The sequence below is a fragment of the Alexandromys fortis genome, unplaced genomic scaffold (genome assembly GCF_014885135.2).
Source record: "Alexandromys fortis isolate MF-2015 unplaced genomic scaffold, M_Fortis_MF-2015_v1.1 scaffold_88, whole genome shotgun sequence".
NCBI lineage: Eukaryota > Metazoa > Chordata > Mammalia > Rodentia > Cricetidae > Alexandromys > Alexandromys fortis.
Window position 1 is genome coordinate 6960190 of NW_026067961.1, and position 24795 is coordinate 6984984.

Genomic DNA, 24795 nt, shown 5'->3' on the forward strand with positions numbered 1-24795 from the left:
GCCTGGTTTGGGGTTTACATGCAGGTGGGGTTCCGGCACCCCTCTCCTCCTGCACTCGCTTCTCCTGTTTTGGTTAATGACAATACAGTCAGCCCTTGGGGCCCCTTTATTAACAATAATTCACAACACAGTATTTCAGATGGACGGTGTTAGCCGGCTGAGCCCCAGGAGGCTGCTGAGAAATGGTGTCTGTCCTTGCGTTCTTCCCTAACCTCCGGGGAAGGCTGCCTCAAGAAGGCAAGCAGGACCGAGCATCCCAGCCAGAGGGGCGGCCACATGTCAAGGCGATAAGAGCACTTGGAGTCGGGGGGCCCTGCAGCACTGCCCTGGGCTGGGGCCCCCGAGTGGTGCAGCTGGGCATCAGGTGGCAGGCATGCCTTCAGCTGTTTTTATGAGCACGTTCTTCCACATAGAGCTGCATCTAGTAGAGAATTGGCTTTGGTCAGACCATGAGGTATCTGCTGGCAAGACTCAGGAAGGGGTGGAAACTAGAGGGTAACCCCCAGACCTTGGGCAGCACACGCTCTAGCCGGGAATTAGCTCTGGGCCCTGAGTCTCCTAGATAAGGCTTCCTCCATAGTCTGATCCCTGACAGCTCACCTTTAAGATGTCCGATGTCATGGTTTTTAGGGGTATCAGCCGGGGATCGTGCATGTGGACATCCTGTTCATCTGCCAGGATCCAGGGGAAATCCTAGGGATGGGACCGGTGATAATGAGAAGGAGCCACACCTCAGTCTGTCTTCACTTGGCTAACCTTCCCCTCCAGGACCCACACTGCATGGGGGGGGCACTGGAACCCCAGCAATTTATATTCCCAGTGTGGTGCTAAATGATTCTGAAACTGAAGGGTAAGGGCCCTTCTCTGGAGAACTCTGTTCAGAAGAGCCAGGGTGAGCTAGCTGTTTAACACCTGGCTCCACTGTGGTTCTTCTCACCCTTGGGTACACACGGATGTGGTCAGGTGGGTAACGCGCAAGGGAGCCCACTTGATGCCAGGCACTGTCGTAAACAAGTGTCAGCCACAGGCAGCGCCCTGAAAATGGTACACATACACACATGCGCGCGCATACACACACCTTGATGACCTGTATCTTCTCCATGTTTCGAGTGGCAGCTTCTCTCGTGTGCACAAGGACTGTGAACGTGCAGCCTGCGGAGGGATTGCTTGGTCAAGGGCAAAGGTAGGTAGCCTCGGGATCCCACAAGATGTACAGTGTAGCCAATGGAAAAGACAGTGTCAGCGGGAGCTAGAAATACAGTTAGTCCTGGAGAGATGAACCTCGGGTGTTGATGGGCGGGGAAAGAGGGTGGCTCAGGGCAGCTAACTAGGAAGAACACAGCATGCCGAGGTAACCAGGGGAACAGTGGGGGAGTGGGGCATCAGACCTGGAGGGTTGTGATCCAGGACAGCGTCACACACACTAATCTTCAGGATGAAGGCTCGCAGCAGCTGCTCCACATGAGACAGTAGGGAGTCTGAACTGGGAATGGGAAAGGAGGTCTCCCATTCTACCGTGCTCCTCCGCCACCCCCAGCACACAGTGCACTCTGGAAGCAGACTGGGCCAAATTCCTTTGGTGCCTGAGAGAGCCAGTCCAGGCCCACCCCTGACAGAATGGAGGCAGGGTGCAGGGGTCCCTTTAGGCAGTTTTAATATTCAGCTAGCTAGAAGACACCCAGGGCACAGCTCAAGCCCCTGCATACTTTCAGGACCCCACGACAAGAGGAGAAAGTGCTTGTTGGAGGCCGCCTAGCCAGGGGACAGGCTGGATCCTGATTCCACTACCCCTACCTCAGCACAGAGAGCAAGAAGTTGACACCATGGCAACCAGAGTCCTGGGTTTTATAATCACGGGGTGACACCACACAGGTCACCTCTCAGGACCTTGGTTTTTCTGTCTACACAGTAAGGCTAGGAACTAACAATCACCATTCCCTGGGATACCTCAGGGATGGCACAGGCTGACCACGTCACCTCTGCACCACTCACAATGGCCTGTGGCCAGGGTGTCTCAGGTGCTAACAGTATGTATTGCCATCTCAGGGTCTTTACTAGGGTCATGTGGAGCCGGTAGAGGGATCCCGGTGAGAGACTGCAGCAGCCAGCCGAGGGAGGGTGACAGCTCACCTACCTGATGGACAGCAAGGGCGGCTGGGTGATCTCAAAGACAAACTTCTCCACCGGACGGTGTTCTTTATCCAAAATCACCACCACGACCTTCTCCACATCGTTCTGTAAGCACAAGAACCCCTGCTCCAGAGCTATGCGCAGGGCCCAGGGCGCTGGCTGAGGCTGCCTGGGAGTCCAGCAAGCAAGAAGTGCAAGTAGGCTCCCAAGACATGAATGCTATAGTCCTGTAGGCGATGCCTGGCTCCCATGAAGGTTCCCCAGCAAGTCTTAGACCAGGACAAGATAGAATAGAAAAAACCCAAGGGTGCCCAGCCCAGAGAGAATGGGGAACAGGGATGCAGGGATGGGGCAGGCCATGGGGACATGAGAAGGACCAGGGCACCCAGGATCACCCAGGGCAGGCCCACCCAGATCTGGCCCACCCTAGATGTGACCTACATGCCCTGGAACCTGTTGCTAGCTGGGGGGTGGAAGCTTCTGGTTGTTAAGAGATACGAGCACTCCCCACAGAGTCAGCCCAGAAGCAAAGAGGTATGGGGTGTCCCTTAGGACCTGGGGCCCCCTCACCTTCTCCAGCAGCGGTTTGACGCAGTGAAGAGTGTCCTGAATGTACTGGTTCAGCTCCGGGTGACAGGACATCTGCATACAACCCCACAAGGCTGTTGATGAGTGGGGGAACACCACCACCACCACCACCACACACACACACACTTGCTGGGTTCTGAACAAACAACAGCCATTCCCAAGGTCTCCCTGCCTGCAAGATCAAACTCACCATCATGGTAGTAAGAACTATGGATAGATTTATCCCTGGAGAGACAAAGACAGGCACTCCATCTCAGCACCAGCATTTGACATTAACATTAAGAAGCTGTATAGAGCCAGGCGATGATGGCACACGCCTTTAATCCCAGCACTTGAGAGGCAGAGGCAGGTGGCTCTCCCAAGTTTGAAGCCAGCCTGGTCTACAAAGTTCAAGGACAGTCAGGGCTACACAGAGAAACCCTGTCTTGAAAAGCTAAACAAAAACTGTATAGGGGGGACTGGAGAGATGGCTCAGTGGTTAAGAGCATTGCCTGCTCTACCAAAGGTCCTGAGTTCAATTCCCAGCAACCACATGGTGGCTCACAACCATCTGTAATGGGGCCTGGTGCCCTCTTCTGGCCGCAGGCATATACACAGACAGAATATTGTACTCATAATAAATAAATATTTTAAAAAAACTGTATAGGGTCAGGCATGGTGACATGTGCCTTTAATACCAACACTCGGGGAGGCAGAGGCAGGCGGATCTCTGAGTTGAGGCCAGCCTGAGCAAGGGCTATACAGATAAACCCTACCTGGGAGGGTTGAAGGGGGAAGAGCTGTGTAGCCACAGGCAAATGACTTAACATCTCTGAACTTAAATGATGTCATCTGGGAAGATCTAATAAAGGTGAAGATTGATAAGAAACTCCTAGTGCCCAGAAGGTGCCCAGTAGCACCTTCTTCTACACCTTCTGGTAGCTGTACATCTTTTGCCACCTCCCAGTGGTCAGAGGTCATGAGTCTCAGGTTGACTGAGTGATTGCACTTGGGAGAGAGACAGCTGTCCACTCTTTCACCTTTCAAAGTTAAACCCAGGAACCATGTAGGGTGGCGTACATCTTTAACCCCAGCATTCAGCAGACAGGCAGATCTCTGAGTTCAAGCCTAGCCTGGTCTCCATAGAGAGTTCCAGGACAGCCAGGGTCGTACTGAGAAACCCTGTCTAGGAAAACAAAACAAAAAACAGGAAGCTTGGTAATGTTCCCTGGTAATCACATGACTCGGGAGGCGGATGCAGGAGGATCAGGAATTCTAGGCCTGCCCTAAGTTCCTAACAGCTCTGGGCCCAGGCTAGTCTAGAACATGAGATCTGGATTTAAAAGGGGGAGGGGGGGCTAAAGAGATAGTTCAGCAGTTAACAGCCCTTTCCACTCAAATACCTGAGTCAGATCCCCAGTACCCACCTTAGGCATCTTACAGATGTCAAGGGCTCCCATGCCCTTTTCTAGCCTCAGTGGGCACCCCTACATACAAACACGCAGACATAGACACATGTACATACACACACAATACAAATATCAAAAAAATACAAAGCTAGGCATGGTGGCTAACGCCTTTGTTCACAGCACTCAGGAGGCAGAGGCAGGAGGATTTCCGTGCATTCGGGGCCAGTCTGATCTACATAGTGTAAGTCCACACCAGCCATGCCTACACAGTCAGACCACCATCTCAAGTAAACAATAATAAATAATTTTTAAAATAATCTTTAGAGTTTAGGGAGAATGAGGAGAGAAAGGTATTGGGCACTGTGGGAATGCTCTGCCCAAGCCACGGTTCCCAGCCTCGGAAACCCCTTTAAAACGCAAGCTTGGAATAGTTCTTATCTAGGGTCCCTAACCAGAGGATCCCATCTGAGGTCAAAAGGGGAAAAGCTTGGTGGCGGTGAAAGGCAGGAGGCTGTCCGCTATCAGCATCCGTTGGGGAGTGAGGGAGCTTGTAGGTAGAATAAAGGTTTTTAAATCCAGCCGGGCACCGGGACTCACCTGAACCGGCACGTTGTACTTCTTGCGCTTCTGGAAGATGCCCACTGGGTAGACCTCGCGCACATAGAGGATCAGGTGCACGGCCACCTCCAGAAACTCGGAGAGCACGTCGGCCACCACTGTGCGAGGAGACACAGTTGATGAGCAGGGATCCAGTCAGGACCGCCCCCACCCCAACGTCCTGCAGGCCCCAGATCCCTACCTTGGCCAAAGTTGAGGTCTTGGCGCGTGAGCGTGGTCATCCTTGGCCGCCTGGGGGAGGGCGCGGAGGGTGTCAGCAGGGACCCACGGCACCCCGCCCCGCACGCGGGAAACGCAGCCCAGTCCGGGAAGCCCCACCCCCTGAGCGGCCGGATCCCTCCCGGCGGAAATCCCGCCCTCTCCGCGCTCCTCTCCGATCGTCGGCTCGGGTTTCGGCCTCAGGTTCGAAACTTTGCTCGGGCGACGGAAGCCACCGGCCGGGACCCTCCGCAGGTCCCTCAGTATCCCCCGGCCTCAGTAACAACCGCGATGCTCCCGCGGATCCAGCGCTGCCATCGGTCACGCCCACCCCGAAACTGTCCAATCCGAGCCTCACCCTGCTGGGAGAGGTGGAGCAGTCTCGGGGGCGGGGCTTAGGGGCGGAGACCCGCCTGAGCGACAGGGATCTCAGGAGAGTAAACTAAGCCGCCTTTGGACTTCAGGTGGGAGCTATAAAGAGATTTCGGCGGCCTCTACGCAGGATCGCTGTGTTTCCCCCGCCCGGGCATTTCCCTTATGTAGCTGCAAGTGAGAGCCAGCTGCAAAGCACAGCTGGGGACCAAGGGAGGGCAGCGACATCTGCTGCTAGTTCAGAGTCAGCGTCCCGGGAGTCTCAGCCTGCCCAACCGAAAGCGAATCCGCAGGCTTGGGGGCGGGGACAGGGGAGGTCCGAGATGCACCCGAGACGCTCCACCCCCAACCGGAATCGAAGTGCTCTTGGGGGTTGACCTCCCTAAAGAATGGCATGTCCCACGGTTGCTTCACAATAGCTGACCTTTGGAAGCAGCAGCCGAGTGCTAGGCGCCCAGGCAGGGTGTCCGTGGGTTGACTCGCTGAATCCTCAGAAAGGGTGTGGATTCCCGGCTTCTTTCTGCCGAGGAGCCTATTGAGGACTTGTGTCACGCAGCTAGCTGACAGGGCGGGCAGTAGTGCTGTTCCAGGGTTCTACCTGCAGAGGGCACGCACTGAATTCCAAAAGAGCCAAAAAGGCCTCAGATTATTTTACTAGTATGAGAATTACATTCATAATATGGAACCATTTTATGTAACAAACCCTGATTTCCATCTATTTATGTGCGTGGGTGTTTTGTCTGCATGCATGTCTGGACACTGAGTACTTGGTGCGGGTGAAAGCCAAAAGAGGCGTCAGACTCCTGGAACTGGAGCTATGGATGGTTGTGAACCGCTATACAGGTGCTGCAAATTGAACCCCACACCCAACACTCCTTCCTTGTCCTCTGGAAGAGCAGCCAGTGCTCCCAACCACTAAGCCATCACTCTACCTTCCCCAACTGATTTATATTAATTCCTTCATTAGCCCTAGGAGCTAAATGCTGCCTTTACATCCCCACTCTATAGATCTAAAGCAGCCCATTTAACTCACAGCCTTCTATTAACAGATAGGAAACCTGAGGTTAAGAAGTGGTCTGGATGACCCTTTCAGAGGGGTCCCGTATCCAATATCCTGCATATCATATCTTTACATTAAGATTCATAACAGTAGCAAAATTAGTTATAAAGTAGCAACAAAAATAATTTTATGGTGGGGGGGTCACCACAACGTGAGGAACTGTATTAAAGGGTCACAGCATTAAAGAGGTTGAGAACCACTGCCTTGGCCTCTACCCTCCAGGGGTATAAGAGTGTCTCAGTCTGTCTCCATAGAGAATATTGCTTTAAAACATCCCTGCACCCTCCTTCCCAGAAGCTTTCAAACCTGTATTTACATCTTCCTCGCGGGAAGGGATAAATAGCAGGCCAGGGATAGGATTAACCCAAAATATGAGCAAAGCAGTTCTCAAAATGCAGGCCTAAAAAGTCTGTATCTCAGCCCCCGGGGACCCTATTAAACCCTGGCTGCCCAGCTGCCCTGACTCGCCTGACCAGGGCAGGCTTAGAGTGGTGTTCTGCTCTTTAACAAGCTCCCTGGGGAACTTGTATGCCCAAGAAAATGTGGGAACTGCCAGCAGAGAGTGCCTGAATTCTGTAACAGGTCAGTGCTTAACCATGGAATGGCTGGTTTGGCTTTAGGGATGGATACACCTGTCAGTGGGCACAGCAACTCTGTCCACATGGCTCCGTGTCCCACAGAGCCCTTTCCTCAGAGCTGACTGGCCAACTCACTGCTCTGTAGAGTTCAGTGCAGTGAGATTTCATCAGGGCGGGTTGGAGAATGCCAGAATCCTCCTTTATCCACCCCCCCCAGGCTTCTGAAGCATTTTCATCACTGATGTGGGTGGGGGGTGGGGAGAGTCTGAGGCATAGCTTGGAACCAGCTGGGGACCTCTGCCTGCAACCCTGCAGTGCCTGGGTTTTCTTTCATCTTAGTCATACCAGCGTGATGGATGACTGGAGGATGAGATTGCATTATGGAGTAAGTTATTGTTTTTTAATCCCCATTTGGTAGGAGCCTGTTTTTTCAACGTTATTTGCATGTTTTCCACTGTAAGGACACTAGTAATGGGGAGGTTGGGAAGGAAAGTCACATGTCAAGGATAAAAGAAAGTGTGTACGTGTTTGCCAACTAGAGCAGGTCCCTGGGGGCCTTCAATGGGGACAGAGGGAAAATCACTTCCAAGAGATACAGAAATGGAAACAGATAAGTTAGACAAAAAAAAAATAAAATACAATAAGAAAAATGTGTGAGCACCAGCCCTGCGAAGACCAGGCCTCCACTGATGTGCCAGAGGCTTCTCGGGGTATGCTGAGCAAACACAAGGAGTGAATTGGGCAAAACACTTGTCATGGAAGCGTGCAGACTCGCAACATGCTTCTCTAGCCAATGTCCTGTCCAGAGGGGATCGATCACGAAAGTGTCATCTGGGCAGGTGAGATGGCCTAGCAGGTAAAGGGGCTTGTCACCCAGTCCTGACAACCTGAGTTCGATTCCCAGGACCCACATGGTGGGGCGGTGGAAGGAGAAAGCCAACTCCTGCAAGTGTAGGCATGCTACTGTGCTTTCTCTCTCTCTCTCTCTCTCTCTCTCTCTCTCTCTCTCTCTCTCTCTCTGACACACACACAATGAATAAATAAATGTACAAAATAAAGTAATTAATAAAGGATACACATCTTTTCCCAAGTGTCTCGGGCTCCCAGCAAACAAACACATGGGGCAGGGAGAGAGAAAGGGAATCAACCATACACAGCCTGGTTGGCAGTCCCAGGACACTCTGGTGCTCCCCCAGCTTCCTGGTCTACTGGGAGAAAGGGACCTGGTCTGTCTGGTTCTTTTTTTTCTTTTTTCTTTTTTTTTAAAGTTTAACACCTCACCAGCGCCTGGCCAGCTCAGGCTCTCTAAGAACACGTACGTGTTCAGTGAACGGCTAAAAGGAAGGTGGAGGAAGATATGATCGTGAGGGCTCCTGCCCAGTGGCCTGAGCTGTACCCCAGCTTCCTTAGAAAGAAGAAGCTAAGACCTCTGATGCCAGCAAGGCCAGACTGTGGTCTGCTCCCCCAGGAGCCCACTTGTGTGTCCACTTGCTTTTCTCTGCCACCTGATGCTCATCCAGCCAGGAGAGACTTTCCTTCTTCCAGCCTCAGCTTGCTCATCTTTGAAATGGGAAACTTTAGAGCCAAACCCAAAGGGTTATCTGGACATGGTGGTGTACACTGTGAGTCCTAGCACTCAGGAGGCAGGAATATTGCCACAAGGTTCAAATCAGCCAGAGCGACACAGTCTTTCTCCAAAATAAATAAGATATAATTCTGCTTATTGGACTTTTTTATTTTATGTGTATGAATGTTTTGCCTACTTGTATGTATGTGCACCACACATGTGCCCCATGCCGGCAGAAGTCACGAAGAGTACCCTCCTCTGACTACCTGGTACTGGAGTTATGGGTGGTTCTGAGTCACCACATCCATGCTTGGAATCAGACCCAGGACCTCTGCAAGAGCAACAAATGCTCTCAGCCACCCTCTCCAGCCCAAAATAAAACAAAATTCTATATAAGGACAGAATGCATAAATGGTTACATAGTGGCCATGTGACGATGATAAGATCCACACAGGACTGGGGAGCCCGACAACCTGAGTTCGACCCCCAGGGACCACGTGATGAAAGAGAGCCCACTCCCACCCAGTCGTCCTCTGATCCACATACGGACACACATCCGCATGCTTGCACAAACACAATAAATAAAAACAAAGATTAACAAATAGAAGAGATCTACACACACCTTCAGGCACGGGGCACAGACCTTAAATCACAGCACTGGTAAGGCAGAGAAAAGAATAACTCTGAATCTGAGGACAGCCTGGTCTACTACGTGGAGAGTTCCAGGCCAGCCAAAGCAAGGCAGTGAAACTCCCTCTCAAAACAAAAACCCCACACAGACTACTTAAGCCCTCAGAAGGACCACACTGGATAAAGATAAATCATCTTGCTTTTCAAAACAAAGTCTTGCCAGGTGGTAGTGGCGCACGCCTTTAATCCCAGCACTCGGGAGGCTGAGGCAGGCGGATCTCCCTGGTCTACAAGAGCTAGTTCCAGGACAGGCACCAAAGCTACAGAGAAACCCTGTCTCGGAAAACCAAAAAAAAAAAAAACAAAAAAAAAAAACAAAAAAAAAAAAACAATGCCTTAAGGCTGGGATGTAGCTAAATTGATAGAATGCATGCCTAACACGCATGAAACCCTCAGTTTGGCCCAAGCATCTCGTAACCTGGGCGCTACGTTAGAACACACCTGTAATCTCACCACTCAGGCAGAGGCAGAGAGGTCAGAAGTTCAAAGTTAACTTCAGCTGTGTGAGTTCAAGGCCAGCCTAAGAAAAACAAACTGGGTCTCAAAACAAAAGATAACTTATCTATCCTTAGCATCCTCCCTCATTTCCATTTCTAGAGGCAACGGATAGGCCTCTTGGGTGCTGGGGGGGGGGGAGTGGACACACGTCCTCTCGGCGTGAGATTTAGTTGAGAAGTAGTGACCTTTCAACCTCACTTGACTTTCTGGAGCAGGGCCTGATGTATACAACAGTCTCAGATCCTAGGACCCACTGCTGACCTCTGACCCACACCAAAGCTTCCAAAAGCTTCCACCTCAGGGCAGTGACAGAAGACAACATCCAACCCTTCAGTTAGAACATAGCCCACACACACCAACCCCTCCATGGATGTGCTGGCTGGTGACAGGGGCCAACCACACCACCATGTAGTATGAGTAATAAAACCCAGAGACAGATATTGGAGTTCATCCTGAAGGTCAGAAAAGCAAAGATCAGCCAGCCACTGGCTCTAACCTCCACCTCAGACTGAAAAGGTGATTCTGCTTCCAGGAATCCTCAGAATGAGACTGAGCTGGGTGCTGTCTCTTCCTGTTTTATAGTCCTCTCTAGGGCTGGGATTAAAGGCAGGTACCACCACCTCCCGGTCTCTATAGTTAATTAGCATAGCTACTGAGATTATAAGTGTGTGCCACCACTGCCTGGTCTGTATGGCTGACCAGTGTGGCTGTTTTACTCTCTGATCTTCAGGCAATACAAATTATTAAAATACAAATGAAATATCATTACACTTCAATGGGCTGTGAGGCTAGCTTTAGAAGGACCTGGATCCGCCTGGTAGTGGTGGTGCACACCTTTAATCCCAGCATTTGGGAGGCAGAGAGGTAGGTTCTGTGAGTTCAAGCCCAGCCTAGTCTACAGAGAGTTACAGGACAGCTAGGGTGATTAGACAGACACACCTGTCTGGAAAAGAAGAAGGAGGAGGAGGAGGAGAGAAGGGGGAAGAGGAGAAGGAGAAGGAGAAGAAGGAGGAGGAGGAGGAAGAAAGAAGGAGGAGGAGGAGGAGGAGGAGGAGGAGGAGGAGGAGGAGGAGGAGGAGGAGGAGGAGGAAAAGGAAAAAGTACCTGGATAAGGAGGGTATTTCTAGAAGGCAAGAAAGGTCCACATCTGCATTATTCCATGGGCCTGGGTATGGAAAGAACGTCTCAGCTTCCATCATGTGGACTGCTCACCTCTGCCCTTCCTGATGATGCCCCGAGCCCTCAGCAAACGTCAGTCAATGAATGCTGCCTCCCTTAAGTTAGTTCTTCAGGTTTCTTGTCACAGTGACTAGCAAGGTTTATTGTAGCAACTTCCATTCAGAGAAATGCAGAGACACTGTATGCCCTACTGTGTGTCCTATGGGCCCTCTCTGAGGCCACCATTCTCAGTTACCACTTTTTAATAAATAACTTTTTGTTTTGTTTTGTTTGTTTTTTGAGACAGGATTGCTCTATGTAGCCCTGGCTGTCCTGGAACTCACTCTGTAGACCAGGCTGGCCTCAAACTCACAGAGATCCATCTGCCTCTGTCTCCTGAGAGCAGGTATTAAAGGGGTGCACCACCACTACCCTACCCGGCTAATGAATAACTACTTCACTGAAAAGTAATCCATAAATTATAAAGTTTGCATTTTTCTGTATATACTTCGGCAGATTTTAGGACAGTTACAGAGTTGGGCCATCAGCCACTACCTTATTCCAGAACATTCTCACCAATCAAAACAATAAGCAACAAGTCAGGCCAACAAGCTGGAACACATAGGTAGAAAGTGAAAATCAACTCCAAAAAGCTGTCCTCTGACCTCGACACATGCATGGTGCCACACATATGCATGCATTTGGATACACAAATAATAATAATAGGGGCTGGAGAGATGGCTCAGCGCTTAAGTTCACTGGCTGCTCTTCCAGAGGACCTGGGTTCAACTCCCAGTACCCACATGGGGACTCACCACTGTCTATTACTTCACACAGATATATATATGCAGAAAAAAACACCAATGCACATAAAATACAAATAAATAATCTAAAAAATAATAAATGTTAATTTAAAAAAGAGGGACCAGAGAGATGCTCAGCAGTTAAGAGCACTTGTTGCTCTTTTTTTGTTTGTTTGTTTTTGGTTTTTTTTTTTCGAGGCAGGGTTTCTCTGTGGCTTTGGAGCCTGTCCTGGAACTAGCTCTGTAGACCAGGCTGGTCTTGAACTCATAGAGATCCGCCTGCCTCTGCCTCCCAAGTGCTGGGATTAAAGGCGTGCGCCACCACCGCCCGGCGGCGTACTTGTTGCTCTTGCAAAAGATCCCCGATTGCTTCCAAGCATCCTCTTGGTGACTATAGTTCCAGGGGATCCAAGACCCTATTCTGGCCCCATGGGAGCTACATTCACATGGTGCACAACATACATACAGGCAAAAACTAAAACGCTCAAAATACAAAGAAATTTGCATCAGGTGTTGGTGTTGCAGGCCTTTAATCCTAGCATTGGGGAAGCAGAGGCAGGTGGATCTCTGAGTTCAAGGTCAACCTGGTCAACAAAGTGAGTTCCCTTCCAGGGCAGCCAGGGATAAACAGAGAAACCCTGACTTGAAAAACAGAACAAAAACCAAGCAAACAAAAATGCAGTTGAACCTCTGTATCATCTTATATCTGGCTTGCTTGGCTAAGCATAATATTTACAAGATTTCTCTAGGCTGTGATATTACACACACACACACACACACATTGTTTTTATTTTTTTAAGATTAAATGTAGTAGCTTCTCTGCTATAGTTCCTTTCTGCTCTCCCTATTTTTTTTTAATAAATTCAGTTCTTGATTTCAGTCTTTTTTTTTTAAAGAATTACAGATGGGGGCTGGAGAGATGGCTCAGAGGTTAAAGAGCACTGCCTGCTCTTCCAAAGGTCCTGAGTTCAATTCCCAGCATTCATGTCCCAGCAGGCAGACATGCAGGCAGAGTACTGAGAATACTGTATGCAAGATAGATAGATAGATAGATAGATAGATAGATAGATAGATAGATAGATAGAATTACAGATGGTTGTGAGCCACCATGTGGTTGCTGGGAATTGAACTCAGGACCTTTGGAAGAGCAGGCAATGCTCTTAACCACTGAGCCATCTCTCCAGCCCCGGGCCATTCCTTTTTAAACCATTGCAGCACCCAAGGAACAACACGAGATTGTCTTCTGACCTCTCCCCATACATAAAACATACATGAACCTGTGCACTCACACATACATGAACACAAAGAAGACACTCAGGGCTGGGTGGGAAGCAGCTCAGGAGAAAAGTATGACGGAGAATATGCCAAGCTCTGAGACTATGCCTCAGCATGCAAAGGAGATTTAGAATATTTGATCACAAAATTCCTGAAACTGGATTGTGCCAGTAATATTTAGTGCTTCAGTATGTTGAAAATTTTTGTTTTGTAGATGTTGAACTATTATTTGGTAGCTTTTAGGACTGTGTTTTTCTNACAGATAGGAGGACTAATGGAACTGATTCTAAGACCCAGATATCAATCCACTCACCTACTACACCTGATTATTTTTTTCGAGACAGGGTTTCTCTGTGGTTTTGGAGCCTGTCCTGGAACTAGCTCTTGTAGACCAGGCTGGTTTCGAACTCACAGAGATCTGCCTGCCTCAGCCTCCCGAGTGCTGGGATTAAAGGCGTGTGCCACCACTGCCTGGCCCCTCTCCCTATTTTTTTTAAGATTTATTTATTATGTATACAATGCCAGAAAAAGGCATCAGATCTTATTACAGGTGGTTGTGAACCACCAATGTAGCTGCTGGGAATTGAACTCAGAACCTCTGGAAGATTAGTCAGTGCTCTTAACTGCTGTGCCAAACTGCTTGTTTGTTTTTTGGGACAAGATACCTCTACACCTGCTGTCCTGGAACTCACTGTATAGACCAGGCTAGTCTTAAACTCACAGTGATCTACCCCTGCCTTCTGAGGGCTGGAATTAAAGTATGCACTGTAAGCCCAGCACTTTTGTTTTGTTTTAAGATTTATTTGTTTCTATGTATGTTTGCTTGCATGACTGTCTATGCACCTCATGTGTGTCTGAAGAGGGAGGCCAGAAGAGGGCATCAGATCCTCTGGAACTGGTATTGAGGGTGGTTATGGGCTGCCTTGTGGGTGCTAGGAACTAGACTGCTTTGCTTTTTACTCTAGTGCCGCCCATTCTCGAAAGCTCCGGAGTCATACATAACGAAGCTGTGTTCAATAGGAGCAGTGGTTTGAACCTTCCAGCTAGTAAGCACCCAGTCTTCTCGTCAAGCCTTTCTGTGCCCACCATGGTCATGTGATAATCTCACAATGACAATGGATTAATTTCCCCGGAGCCTCTCTTGTGGGCTGGGAGGTTCAGAACATTTTTCTTATACAGACCACGGCCATTAATCCTTAATCCCCGAGTTCCCTACAATGAAGTTAGATAATTTGCCCAACGTTTGGCACTGGAGGAGGAACACAGGCATCTTGCCTGATGTCGAGCCGCGCTCCTAAGCATCTAAGCCACAATTTGTCACACTGGAAATGGAAGCCTTTCCCGCTTCCCACGTGCCGGGTCCGCCCCACTACTCTTTGATCTTTGCAATGCCGGAGGCCCTATTGACCCGGTTGTGAGTTATGAGGGCCGTGGGACCAGTAACCCAGCATTCTCGGACTCCCAGGGTCGGCAGGACACGGCGCCCCGCGCGGTGATGGATGAGCCGCCCGGAGGGCTGGCTTTGTCCCGAATGAGTAGCGCGCAAGACCGGCGTGTGTGTGTGTGTGTGTGTGTGTGTGTGTGTGTGTGTGTGTGTGTGTGAAGTCCGATCACTTTGAGATTCTCATGCACACCCTCTTGGTAAAGGGACTTCTCTGAGAACCTCCCCCACTCCGCGTACTTTCTTGGGCTACAAAGGCCGCGCCGGCTGTCTGTCCCGCCTTCCCCGCCGCGGGCATTTCTTCCGTCCCATTTGACAGCCTAGGCGGAATAATCCTTTTGGGGACCCTGCCGGCTCCTGTCCCGTCAGACGCTGCTGCAGCTGAGCGCGCAGCCTGGACCTATTGTTGGGGGGGAGAGGGGTCCGCCAGGGACACCCCGCCGCTGCCCTTTGTTGCCCGCTCCCCTGCCGGGCCGCTCCAGAAGTGCCACCGCTGCCCGGTGCCCCACCCGTCCCACGCGCCCCCGGGCCGCGCTAAGGTGGCTCTTACGCACCGGGAGGAGAGGGCGAGCCTCGCCCGGTGCCCACGCGGCCGCGGGGCTGCGCCCGCCTTTGTCTGCCTCCTTTGTCTGCCCCGCGCCCTGGCGGCGGCGCCAAGGCCTCGGGGGAGCGGGCGGCGATCGGTTAGCGCAGCTGGCTAGGGCGCGGCGCCCGCAGCGCACCGGGCTCGGCCGGGCAAGGGGCTGGCCCTCGACGGGGGGTCGCGAAGCCCCGCGGCCCCTCCTACGTCCCCTCCCCGAGCGCCGTCCCCGCCCCTCGCTCCCTCCCTCCCTCGCAGCCCCGCGCAGTCTCCCGCCGCCCGAGCACCTTTCGGCGCCGTCCCGCTCTACCCTCGGCTGTGCTCGGCTCCCGCAGGCGCTCGGCCCTGAGTCCTCGGTCCCCTCCCCGGCCGCTGGACAGGTAAGACCCGGCTCGGCCCGCCCCTGGCCCCGCCCTCCGCTTACCTGGCGGAGTGCCCTGACCAAGGTCCGTTACCTGCTCTAAGGGAGGATGCTGTCTTCCTCCTGCTTTCCGACCCTCGTGTCCGTCTGTCCGTCGGTCTCCTGTCCACTTCGGACCTCGTGTTCCCTTAGCTCTCGGCTCTGTCCCAGGCCGCTTGCTCTACCCCCTGGCACCTGACTGGACACTCACTTTTCCGTGCTCTGCGCCACTCTGCCTCGCGTGCGACCTTGCCTCCCTCTCGGGGGTTCTGGGTCTCGCGCGCGGTCCTTCACTCTTAGCCTTCTCGGTTTGGGACCCAGTATCTTTTTGTCTCTGTTTCTGGGTGGTCTCTCAGTTGGGGGATTCGTCCATCACCGTTGGAAGAAGTCTCCCTGAAGTGGGGCAGAGCTGGTCAGGGTGCCTCTGTCCCATTCGACGACGCCCTGGAGGCTGGGTGTGTTAGGGGGGGACGCTAAACTCAACCAAAGTTGGCATAGCTCAGCCTCACATTTCCCACCTCGAGGGTACCCGGCTCCCTTCTCTGGGCTGGCTTGGTTCCTCTCCTTCCCCACCGCAGGGCTTTTCTCCGTCAGACCCGACGGCTCAGCTGCCTTCTGAAGCCAGAGCTTATGTTTAAGGTGTGAGCGTGACTGGGTTTCCCTGGCAAGTTTTGTTTAGCCACTCCAGCTGGGCACCCTCGTGGCCTTCACTCTTTCAGGTGGTAGTCCTTGCTGCTGTTGGTTGTCCCTCTAGGGCGCCAGTCCCTCAGTCTAGTGGCGCAGGAGGTGTTCTCAACTGTTCCGTTGCTGTCACTCTGGGTAGACAGGGGTGCTGGAAGTGAACGGTCTTGGACAAAGGATTACGCGCATGTCTGAGCCTCAGTGTCTCCATCACAAAACAGGGACAATAGGATTTACCTTGAGGGATGCGTGCCTGTATCTTAGGTACCTACATGGTGCTGGTGGGGATGGGAGAGGGACTGTACCCTGGCTGGGGTAGGGTTGGGGGATCTACAGAGCCAGTCACAAACTCCAGGCTGAGACCTTGGCACCGTCTGAAGCCCTATTCTGGGCAGTCTCCCTCTCACCCCTGTCAGGCTCCCACACATCCCCTGCCTGCCCATACAACCCAGCTGCACTTACAGCGACCTCTCCCTCCGCATGAGCAAGGTGGCGCGACTGCATGGAGCTGCCAACGCCCTTGCTGCATTTGGAAGGGTCTGTGGCGCTCGTCCCAGCTCTGAACCTCTGTCTTGCCCCTAAGCCTTGTTCCATGGTGCCAGCTCCGAGCCCAGGCAGTTCCCTTCTGGTAGGTTGACTTGCCAAGTCCTGAGCCTGCTTTTTAACCCCTCGACCTTCCCGCATTCATCTTCTGTGTGCTCTGTGGTCAGAACAGGTGTTGGGGTTTGGGGTGGTCCTGGAGCCCAAGAGTAATAGGGCGCACCCGGCATTGGGGGCAGCGTCTGGAGATGCAGCCTTCTCTCCGTAGGCAGGGTGGAGGCTGCCCGGCTGTTTTTGTTTGAGCTGCAGCCCGTGTTTTCTTGCACTGAGGCAAGAGTGGAGATGAGGGCCTCCCGCTGCCCTACCCCATGCCAGATCCTGCTCCTGCCTGGCACATGAGCCCAGCTTTAACCGTTCTGACCTCCCATCGTCTCTGTTCTTGCATCCTCTGGTCCTAGCCTACAGGAAGCAAGCTCAGCAGTTCCCGTAACCGCTACACACACAGACACAGACACACACACACACACACACACACACCCCGGGAAGCTTACTCAGACCCTTCTTGCTCACTAAATGAAGATTGTCTTTCCAACCCCAGGCCTTCCTGGCTCCAAGCGTGGGCACCAAATTAGCTACAGAAACCTCTGTTGGCCCAGCCTCCCCCTCCGCCTTTCCTCACAACCCTATCCACATCCTTGGTCTCAGCAGCTGTGGAAGGCCTAAGTGTCTCTGTCCCTGACTTCCTCTGAGCCTTTGCTAGGGTGATTTCTCTTCCTACATTGTCTCTCAGTGCTGCGCTCAGGCCTAGCTGTGCAGGCTAAGACCCTGCATCTTCTTCTAGATGAAGCCTCCTGCTCTGCTTGGCCTCTGCGTCCCTCATGACCCCAGGAGTGGTGGAAGGATGTGTCTCCTTTCAGGGTGACCCCAGAGCCTGACACCCACTAGGTGCACTGCACACACCTGGCATCCTTGGTCAAGAGGGCAGGCCATAGCATCTCCCTGCATTCTGCTGGGTCTTGCTGGCCAGACTAGGGGCAGAGCTGGCTCCAAGGCAAGGACTTTGGCTGGAGATGGAGCCACCAGGAAGTCTGTGTTTCTGGGGTTCTGCTGGGCTCTGAAAGATAAACTTGACCTCCTTTCTTCCTGGCCATCACACAATCTGCCTTTGCATCCCAACGGGCCATTTCGCTGCTATGCCAACTGGAGTGTGGTGGAGGGTGGGGGGCTATGCACCCAGGCCTCATCGACTCCTAGGAAGAGCAGAGGCTCCCTCCAATAGTGGCCCTGAGCATGGTCCCTGGCAACAGGTCATTCCAGCATCCCTGTTCTGGCCCATTTGGCTAGGATCTGCCTCTGTCTTGTCTGGCCTCTTCCTTTGCTGGTCCCATTCCAGTCCTTTCTCTACAGCTGTGGCCAAGGTACAGCTGGCCTAGCCTGCAAAGTCACTGAAGGGTAGCCAAATGCTTGCTGCTAGAGGACAAGTTCCTGGGTCCAGCTTTGACAAACTTTGCCATATCATGGTATGGCATTCACCATATGGTACACTTCATTGCTAGGGTGACAAGGATGGTCGCCCTGCTGGAGTCCAGAGCAGGATGTTTGAGGAGGATCCTAGAGATGCTGGATGCTGAGTTAGGACCCCAGCGCACATCCCTGGTTCCTGGTAATCCCAGCAGCTACACTGGAACTGGTTAAGAACGGAAGCTCCAGGAGGCAGGCGAGACGGGCCAGCAGTTAAGAGTACACACTGCTCTTGTAAAGGACCCATGTTTGATTCTCCGCAACTACACGGCAACTTACAACTGTCAACTCCAGTCCCTGAGGACTGGATGCCCTCTTCTGACTTCAGTTGGCACCTAGAATACATGCAGTACACAAACATACATGCAAACAAAACACTAACACACACACACAAAAGAAAAACTTAAAAAACAGTGGTGGGGCCGGGCGATGGTGGCGCACGCCTTTAATCCCAGCACTCGGGAGGCAGAGGCAGGCGGATCTCTGTGAGTTCGAGACCAGCCTGGTCTACAGAGCTAGTTCCAGGACAGGCTCCAAAGCCACAGAGAAACCCTGTCTCAAAAAACGAAAAAAAAAAAAAAAAAACAGTGGTGGCTTAAAGAATGGTTAGAGTAAATGGGTCCGGTGACTACGGGTTCAAATCCTGACTCTACCTCTGCCTCTAATATATGGCTTGGGCTAGTCCCTCAAATCTTTGTCTTGACATAACTGTTACGCTATTTTATTCAGGCAAATGACTGGTTGATTGATTAATTGAGACAGGGTCTCACCATGCATCCCTGGCTGGCCTAGAACACATTGGAGACCAGGCTAGACACAAACTCACAGATCTGTCTGCCTCTGCTTCCCAAGTGCTGGGATTAAAGGCGTGTGCCACCGCATACAACAGCTTTTATTTTTAAGATTTATTTTTTAGTTTTGAGTAGGTATATTTGTGTGGGTTTGTACACATGAATGCAGGTGCCCACAGAGGCCAGAAGCATTAGGTCCTTCTAGAGCTGGACTCGCAGGTGGGTGTGAGCGTCCCAACGTGGGTGCTCAGATCTGGAAGAACAGCAGGCCCTGAACCACTGAGCCCTCTCTCCGGCACCTTCTGTGGTTATTACTCTCTGAAAAAGAACACCTTCAAAGGGCTGAATTAGACAATGCACATATCTAGGCCTAGACTAGGGGAAGCCCAAGGAATGACACACAAGCATGTTCATTGTCCAGATGTGTGAGTGACATCCAGAGAGGCTCCTTGGCCTGCATGGGGGTCACACAGCTATTAGAGTGCAGCCACGATCTCAACCAACCTTGTCTGGCTCCAGGTGTCTCTCTGTTCTGCTCCAGCTTCTGCCGGAACCCGAGAGCCAGTGTGTTGTCACTTGAAGATCAGTGATAGAGCTGAGCAAGCAGCAAATCATGTTCAGTAGTCTAGGTACCAAGACTGTGACATTTCTGGAATTTAGGGGTTGAGAGGTTCAGGAGAGGAAAAGTTGTTGAGTCCCCGTGATTACAAAGGGGCTGAGACCCAGTCAGAGTGAGTGAAGGAGCGTGAAGCTGAGTTGGGGCTCTGAGATGCCCCTCCATTTCCATGCAGTTTTCCTGGGGTGTGAGCAGGGTGTGTGTGCAAGGTGTGTGTGTAGTGTTATGCATGTGTAGGGTGTGTGTGTGTGTGTGTGTGTGTGTGTGTGTGTGTGTGAAGAGTTACTCAGGGTTAGTTATTGGCACAATAAACACAGACAAGAACCACCTAGCCTCTAGATCCTAAAGGGAAGCCAAACCTCATTCAGCAAGACAAAAGTCCCTCCAGGCTGGCCTGGGATGGTCCTAATTCTCCTCTGATCACCCTATGAGGACAGACAGTGGGTACATGCACCTGTCCCTCCACTCAAACATAAATGTTCTCAGGAACCTCCCACCCTCACTCTACCCTGACTTGTTCCCTCTTTCCCCACCCCACAGCTACAGCAGCAATGTTTCTGTGTTTCTATAAACTTCTGTCTCCTTTGGGCCTCCCGATTCCCAGCATGTTACAAGAGGAGAAATTGAGGCTTAGAATGGTTTAGAGATTTGCCCAAATTCCTTTCACTGTGCTTGGTGAAGCCTGCGCAGAGTTCATTGGGTTTGGTGTGTGTGTGTGTGTGTGTGTGTGTGTGTGTGTGTGTGTAGCTTATTTTTGTCTTTGTTTGAGGCACGATTCCCATGCTAGGCTGACCTCCAGTTTGCTATGTAGCTGCAAGCAGGGACTTGGTGATGCCATGCCAGGGGTGCTCCATCTCCTGTGAAAAGGGAAGCAGGAGTCATGGACAATTCAACCCAAGTTAACTCAGCCTTCATTCAACCCCAAGTTAACTCATCCGTAGCATCTTTGTTGAAGTACAGAAATGCCCCATCAGAAATGATTCCCACAAGAAAACATTCTCTGCCTGGGCCTGGTAGCCCAGGTCTTTAATCCCAGCTTTCAGGAGGCAGGGAAAGAGCTCTATGAGTTCAAGGTCAGCCTGGTCTACAGAACAAGTTCCAGGTGGCCAGTGCTGTAGCTATAAGACCTTGTCTCCAAAACCAAAGCCAGCAGCAGCATCTGCCTGACGCAGATGGGTCTGAAAACAGTATGACTTGAAAGCACCTGTGCTTAAATAGAGACCTCCTTCTGCGAAAGCCAAGGGCAGGCTGAGGAGCCGGGTGTGGAGTATGAAACACATCAGAGCCAGGAGTCAGCTGGAGCAGCTCCACACAGAAGCCCATCCTGTCTGTGGCTGTCAATCTCAGGACCAGAGTTCAGCTTTTGGTCCCAGGATCACCAGAAGAGAAATTGTGGGATAGCTCAACACGGACTATGGGCTAGAACCCCTGGCTCAGGTCTGATAAGTAAGCAAAGTCATTACATGGGTCCGAGAGGAGACAGCATCAGGGCCAGGTTCTGCTGGGCACTTTCAGGGCTGGGGTGTGGCTTGTTGGTAAAGTGCTTGTTTGTCATGCACAGAGAGACGGGTTTGCGCCCCAGCATCATGTGAACCAGGTGCACATCTGTCATCCCAGCACTTGGGAGATGGAGGGCAGGAGGATGAGAAGCTCAGAGGCATCCTTAGCTACACAGGGAATTTGAGGCTAGCCTGGGCTACACGAGACTCCGTCTGTTTTTTCAAGACAGGACAACCAGGGCTACACAGAAAAACCCGGTCTTGAAAAAAAGTTGTTTGGGAGGTGGTTGTGCATGCCTTTAATTCTAGTGGCGGGGAAGGATAGTAGATATCTTTGAGTTCAAGGCCAACCTGACTCGTTTATAGTGTTTCAGGGCAACCAGGGCCACGTAGTGAAACCCTGTCTCAGTGCCCCCCTCCAATGCACAGACAGACCGACAAACAAAACCCCCACCTAGTTAGACTCAAATGCCTTCGAGCCTTCAAAGAATTTCCACCAAATACTTTGGCTCAGCTTTATCTCAGAAGGAGGAGACAGGAGTCTAGGGACCGGGTGGATGGTCCCAAGGTCTCCGAGTGGACTTGGATCAAGGTACACAATCCTTAGGCTCCAGCAGAACAGCCTTCCCACAAGATGCACAGCCAGCATCCACCCCAGGCACCGTGCAACCAGTGGGCCAAGCCGGTCAGCAAGGCAGGAATGCAGGCCCCGCAGCTGTTGTGGGAGGCCAGGTGGTCGGACTCCACAGTTGTCTGCCAGGCGGGTATCTCGGAGCCCCTCCCTCACCAGTGTGGTGCCTGCCCTGGGAGAGGGCTCGGGAATTAAAGCTTGCTTCATCGGGTTGGATGCCTCATTTGCATATGACACTGCCTCCTGCTGCCTCGTGGATGGAGACAGCCAACAAGACCACTCTCTCCGCACTGTGCCAGACAAGATGGAGCCCTAATTCAAGCCCTTCCCCTCCCCCTCCTTCCTCAGGTTCCTTTTTCTTTTTTGTTTTTTGTTTTTTAAATATTTATTTATTATGTATACAATATTCTGTCTGTGTGTATGCCTGCAGGGCAGAAGAGGGCACCAGACCCCATTACAGATGGTTGTGAGCCACCATGTGGTTGCTGGGAATTGAACTCAGGACCTTTGGAAGAGCAGGTATTATTCTTTTAAAGCGGGTATGTGTGTAGACAAACACAGGACAGACAAACACGCGCGAAAGGAGACCGACAAGCGGCTCCCACGTGGGTGCACTTTAATGGGGGGGGAGGGGGACACGATAAGGGACAGGTGTGCAAGATACACAAGGGTAAAGGGCAAGAGAGAGCGAGACCTTGTGGAAGCTCGCTTTTTAACCGGAAGCGCGCGTGCGCGCGCAGGTATCCGTAATCCGGGAGGAGTCTGGGAGCTGTAGTTTCCAAAAGAACAACAGCAGGCAATGCTTTTAACCTCTGAGCCATCTCTCCAGCCCGTTTTTTGTTTTTCAAGACAGGGTTTCTCTGTGGTTTTGGAGCCTGTCCTGGAACTAGCTCTTGTAGACCAGGCTGGTCTCGAACTCACAGAGATCCGCCTGCCTCTGTCTCCCAATTGCTGGGATTAAAGGCATGTGCCACCACCGCCCAGCTCTCAGGTTCCTTTTTCTTGCCAGTTTCTGGCTCTCGCTTCTCAGCAGGAATACTGCACTCATCAGTGAAGTTACTGGTCACAGCAAACATAGGCAAGCATGGGGTCAGGCAGATGATCACTGACCACTATGTCAAGCACTATGTTCCCTGTGCACAGGGTGCCCGAGAACCCAGGCCTGGAACTGAGTCACCTTGTTAAAAAGCTTTGGTCTCTTCTTACACTTATTTTTGTTGTCGTTTTGAGAGAGTCTCTCACTCTGTAGCTCAGGCTGCCCAGAATTCACTAGCTATCCTAGGCTGGCCTCAAGTGAATCACAATTCTCCTGCCTCAGTATCTCCCAAGTGCTGGGATGACAGGTATGAGCCGCCATCGCCAGCCAGCATCTTTTTTCTTTTTCTTGAGACAGTTTCTCTGTGTAGCTCTGACTATCCTAAAACTTACTCTGTAGACCAGGCTGGTCTTGAACTCACAGAGATCTGCCTGCCTCTACCTCCCAAGTGCTGTGGTCAAAGGTGTGCACCACCACTGCCCGGCTACATCCTCCCTTTTTAAATGTGAAAATGGCACCAAGCAGCTGAGGGAATTCAGCACCACTGAGCAGGGCGGTCACACTCATACTCTGATGGGTATTAGTTCGGTGTGTCTTGATGACTCACTGCTTGGCCTCAGTGGGGACCACTGAGACTGAGCCATCCTTGGGGACCATCTCAGACAAGGGAACAAGCAGAACCCAAGGCGCTGGGGGCGGGAAGCTCCTGCCCTGCTTTGTGCCCAAATGCTTGGAGCTTTGTGACATAGCCTCCAACTGGCTTCCAGAGTGACAGGAATGGACGGGAGCCCATCTTCATTGCGGATCCTTGGCAAGGCGTCTGTGGTGGCCCATGTTTCCTGAGTGGCTCTCTGCCAGGCTGGCATCCTGACTGCTGGGCTGCGCCAAGATCTTACAAATCCCTGGAGTTTGGAGAGGGGACTCTGTCAGTCTGCCAGCTCCTATGCACTCACACGCACGTGCATGCGCACGCGCGCGCGTACCAAGGATTTGCATTCATCCAGGACCCTAGCCACCAATACTTAGGCTTCAGAATCCTGGATGTGTGTCAGTGCTGAGGGTGGCTTGGGCATACCCTCTTCCCTCTAGCTGCTGCCAGGGTAGTCAGGCACTTCCATGAAAGTGGGTAATCCCAAATCAATATGGCACATGAGGGGTTTTTTTTATTTTTATTTTTTTATTTTTGGTTTTTCAAGACAGGGTTTCTCTGTAGCTTTGGAGCCTGTCCTAGAACTAGCTCTTGTAGAACAGGCTGGCCTCGAACTCACAGAGATCTACTTGCTTCTGCCTCCCGAGTGCTGAAATTAAAGGAATGCGCCACCACTGCCCGGCAAACAGCCAGGCAGGTGATATGCACCTTTCTTTTCTTTTCTTTTTTTCTGTCACATGAGATCTTGAAGCTATGGGGAGACACCAGCATAGAGGAAGTATCCTCACGGGGCAGGTTAGGAGGTAAGAATCAGCATGGAGGGGGAACACTGGACTGGAGGAGGAGCATTCAGCACCCAGTACCAAGAGAGACTATATTGAGGTGGGGCAGACTGAGGTCTGCTAAAGGAAGAGGCATTTGGAGTGAATGGGATTCCAGAGAAAGGTGGTATAGAGGGGAGATGTTGTTCCAGGCAGTAGAGTATGTCTGAGACCCAGGCAAGTTTTTCCACTGACTTCAAAGGGGAGAGAGCAGGGTGGGCTGCCTTCCCCCCCCCCCCCCCCCCCCCCGCCGTTCCCCCCCCCCCCCCGCGCCCCCCCCCCCCCCCCCGGCCCCCCCCCCCCCCCCCCCCCCCCCCCCCCCCCGCCGTTATACAAGGTTTTTGTAGGCTAAAGCAAGGAGACTGGCTAAATGGGAAGAGGGAGCCACAGACAGTTTTGAGCAGTCGAAAACCATGGTGGGAGGCCAGGAAGCTGCACACAGAGGCTGGAGCAGGACAGTGTTGTTAAGGTCTGGGAAGGGAGACGGGCCATGCAGGTGGATTGGCATGGTGCATTGAAATCCTGCCTGCTGCCCAGCCTGGCTGCATGTGTGATTCATCGGGAGAAAAGGGTGGGAGGAAGCAAGGATGCTGCTGAGTTGGGGTTCCTACATGCAATGGATGGGCTCACACTCACCCAGGGCCATGGCAATGGGATGTCAGCAGG

General features: G+C 52.0%; 2 protein-coding genes across 3 annotated transcripts in view; one reads left to right on the forward strand and one right to left on the reverse strand.

The window, feature by feature from the left end:
* Window positions 1-91: 91 nt before the first annotated feature.
* Window positions 92-5892, reverse strand: Mad2l2 (mitotic arrest deficient 2 like 2). Of its 2 annotated transcripts, XM_050153290.1 has the most exons (9): window positions 5719-5892; window positions 4906-4955; window positions 4704-4822; window positions 2701-2772; window positions 2135-2235; window positions 1389-1483; window positions 1079-1152; window positions 601-693; window positions 92-421 (listed from the first exon to the last, which is right to left on the reverse strand). In XM_050153290.1, exons 2-9 carry the CDS (start codon window positions 4943-4945, stop codon window positions 380-382), a joined length of 636 nt encoding a protein of 211 aa, XP_050009247.1. In that variant the 5' UTR covers window positions 4946-4955; window positions 5719-5892; the 3' UTR covers window positions 92-379. The 2 variants fall into 2 exon arrangements, with proteins under 2 accessions (XP_050009247.1, XP_050009246.1); XM_050153289.1 differs by lacking the exon at window positions 5719-5892 and having other exon boundaries at window positions 4906-5252.
* A 9030-nt stretch (window positions 5893-14922) lies between these two features.
* Window positions 14923-24795, forward strand: part of Draxin (dorsal inhibitory axon guidance protein) — a 28423-nt gene continuing 18550 nt past the window's right edge. The window contains exon 1 of the mRNA XM_050153279.1: window positions 14923-15324. The gene's annotated coding sequence lies outside the window, so the exon portion shown is untranslated. The remainder of the gene's footprint in view (window positions 15325-24795) is intronic.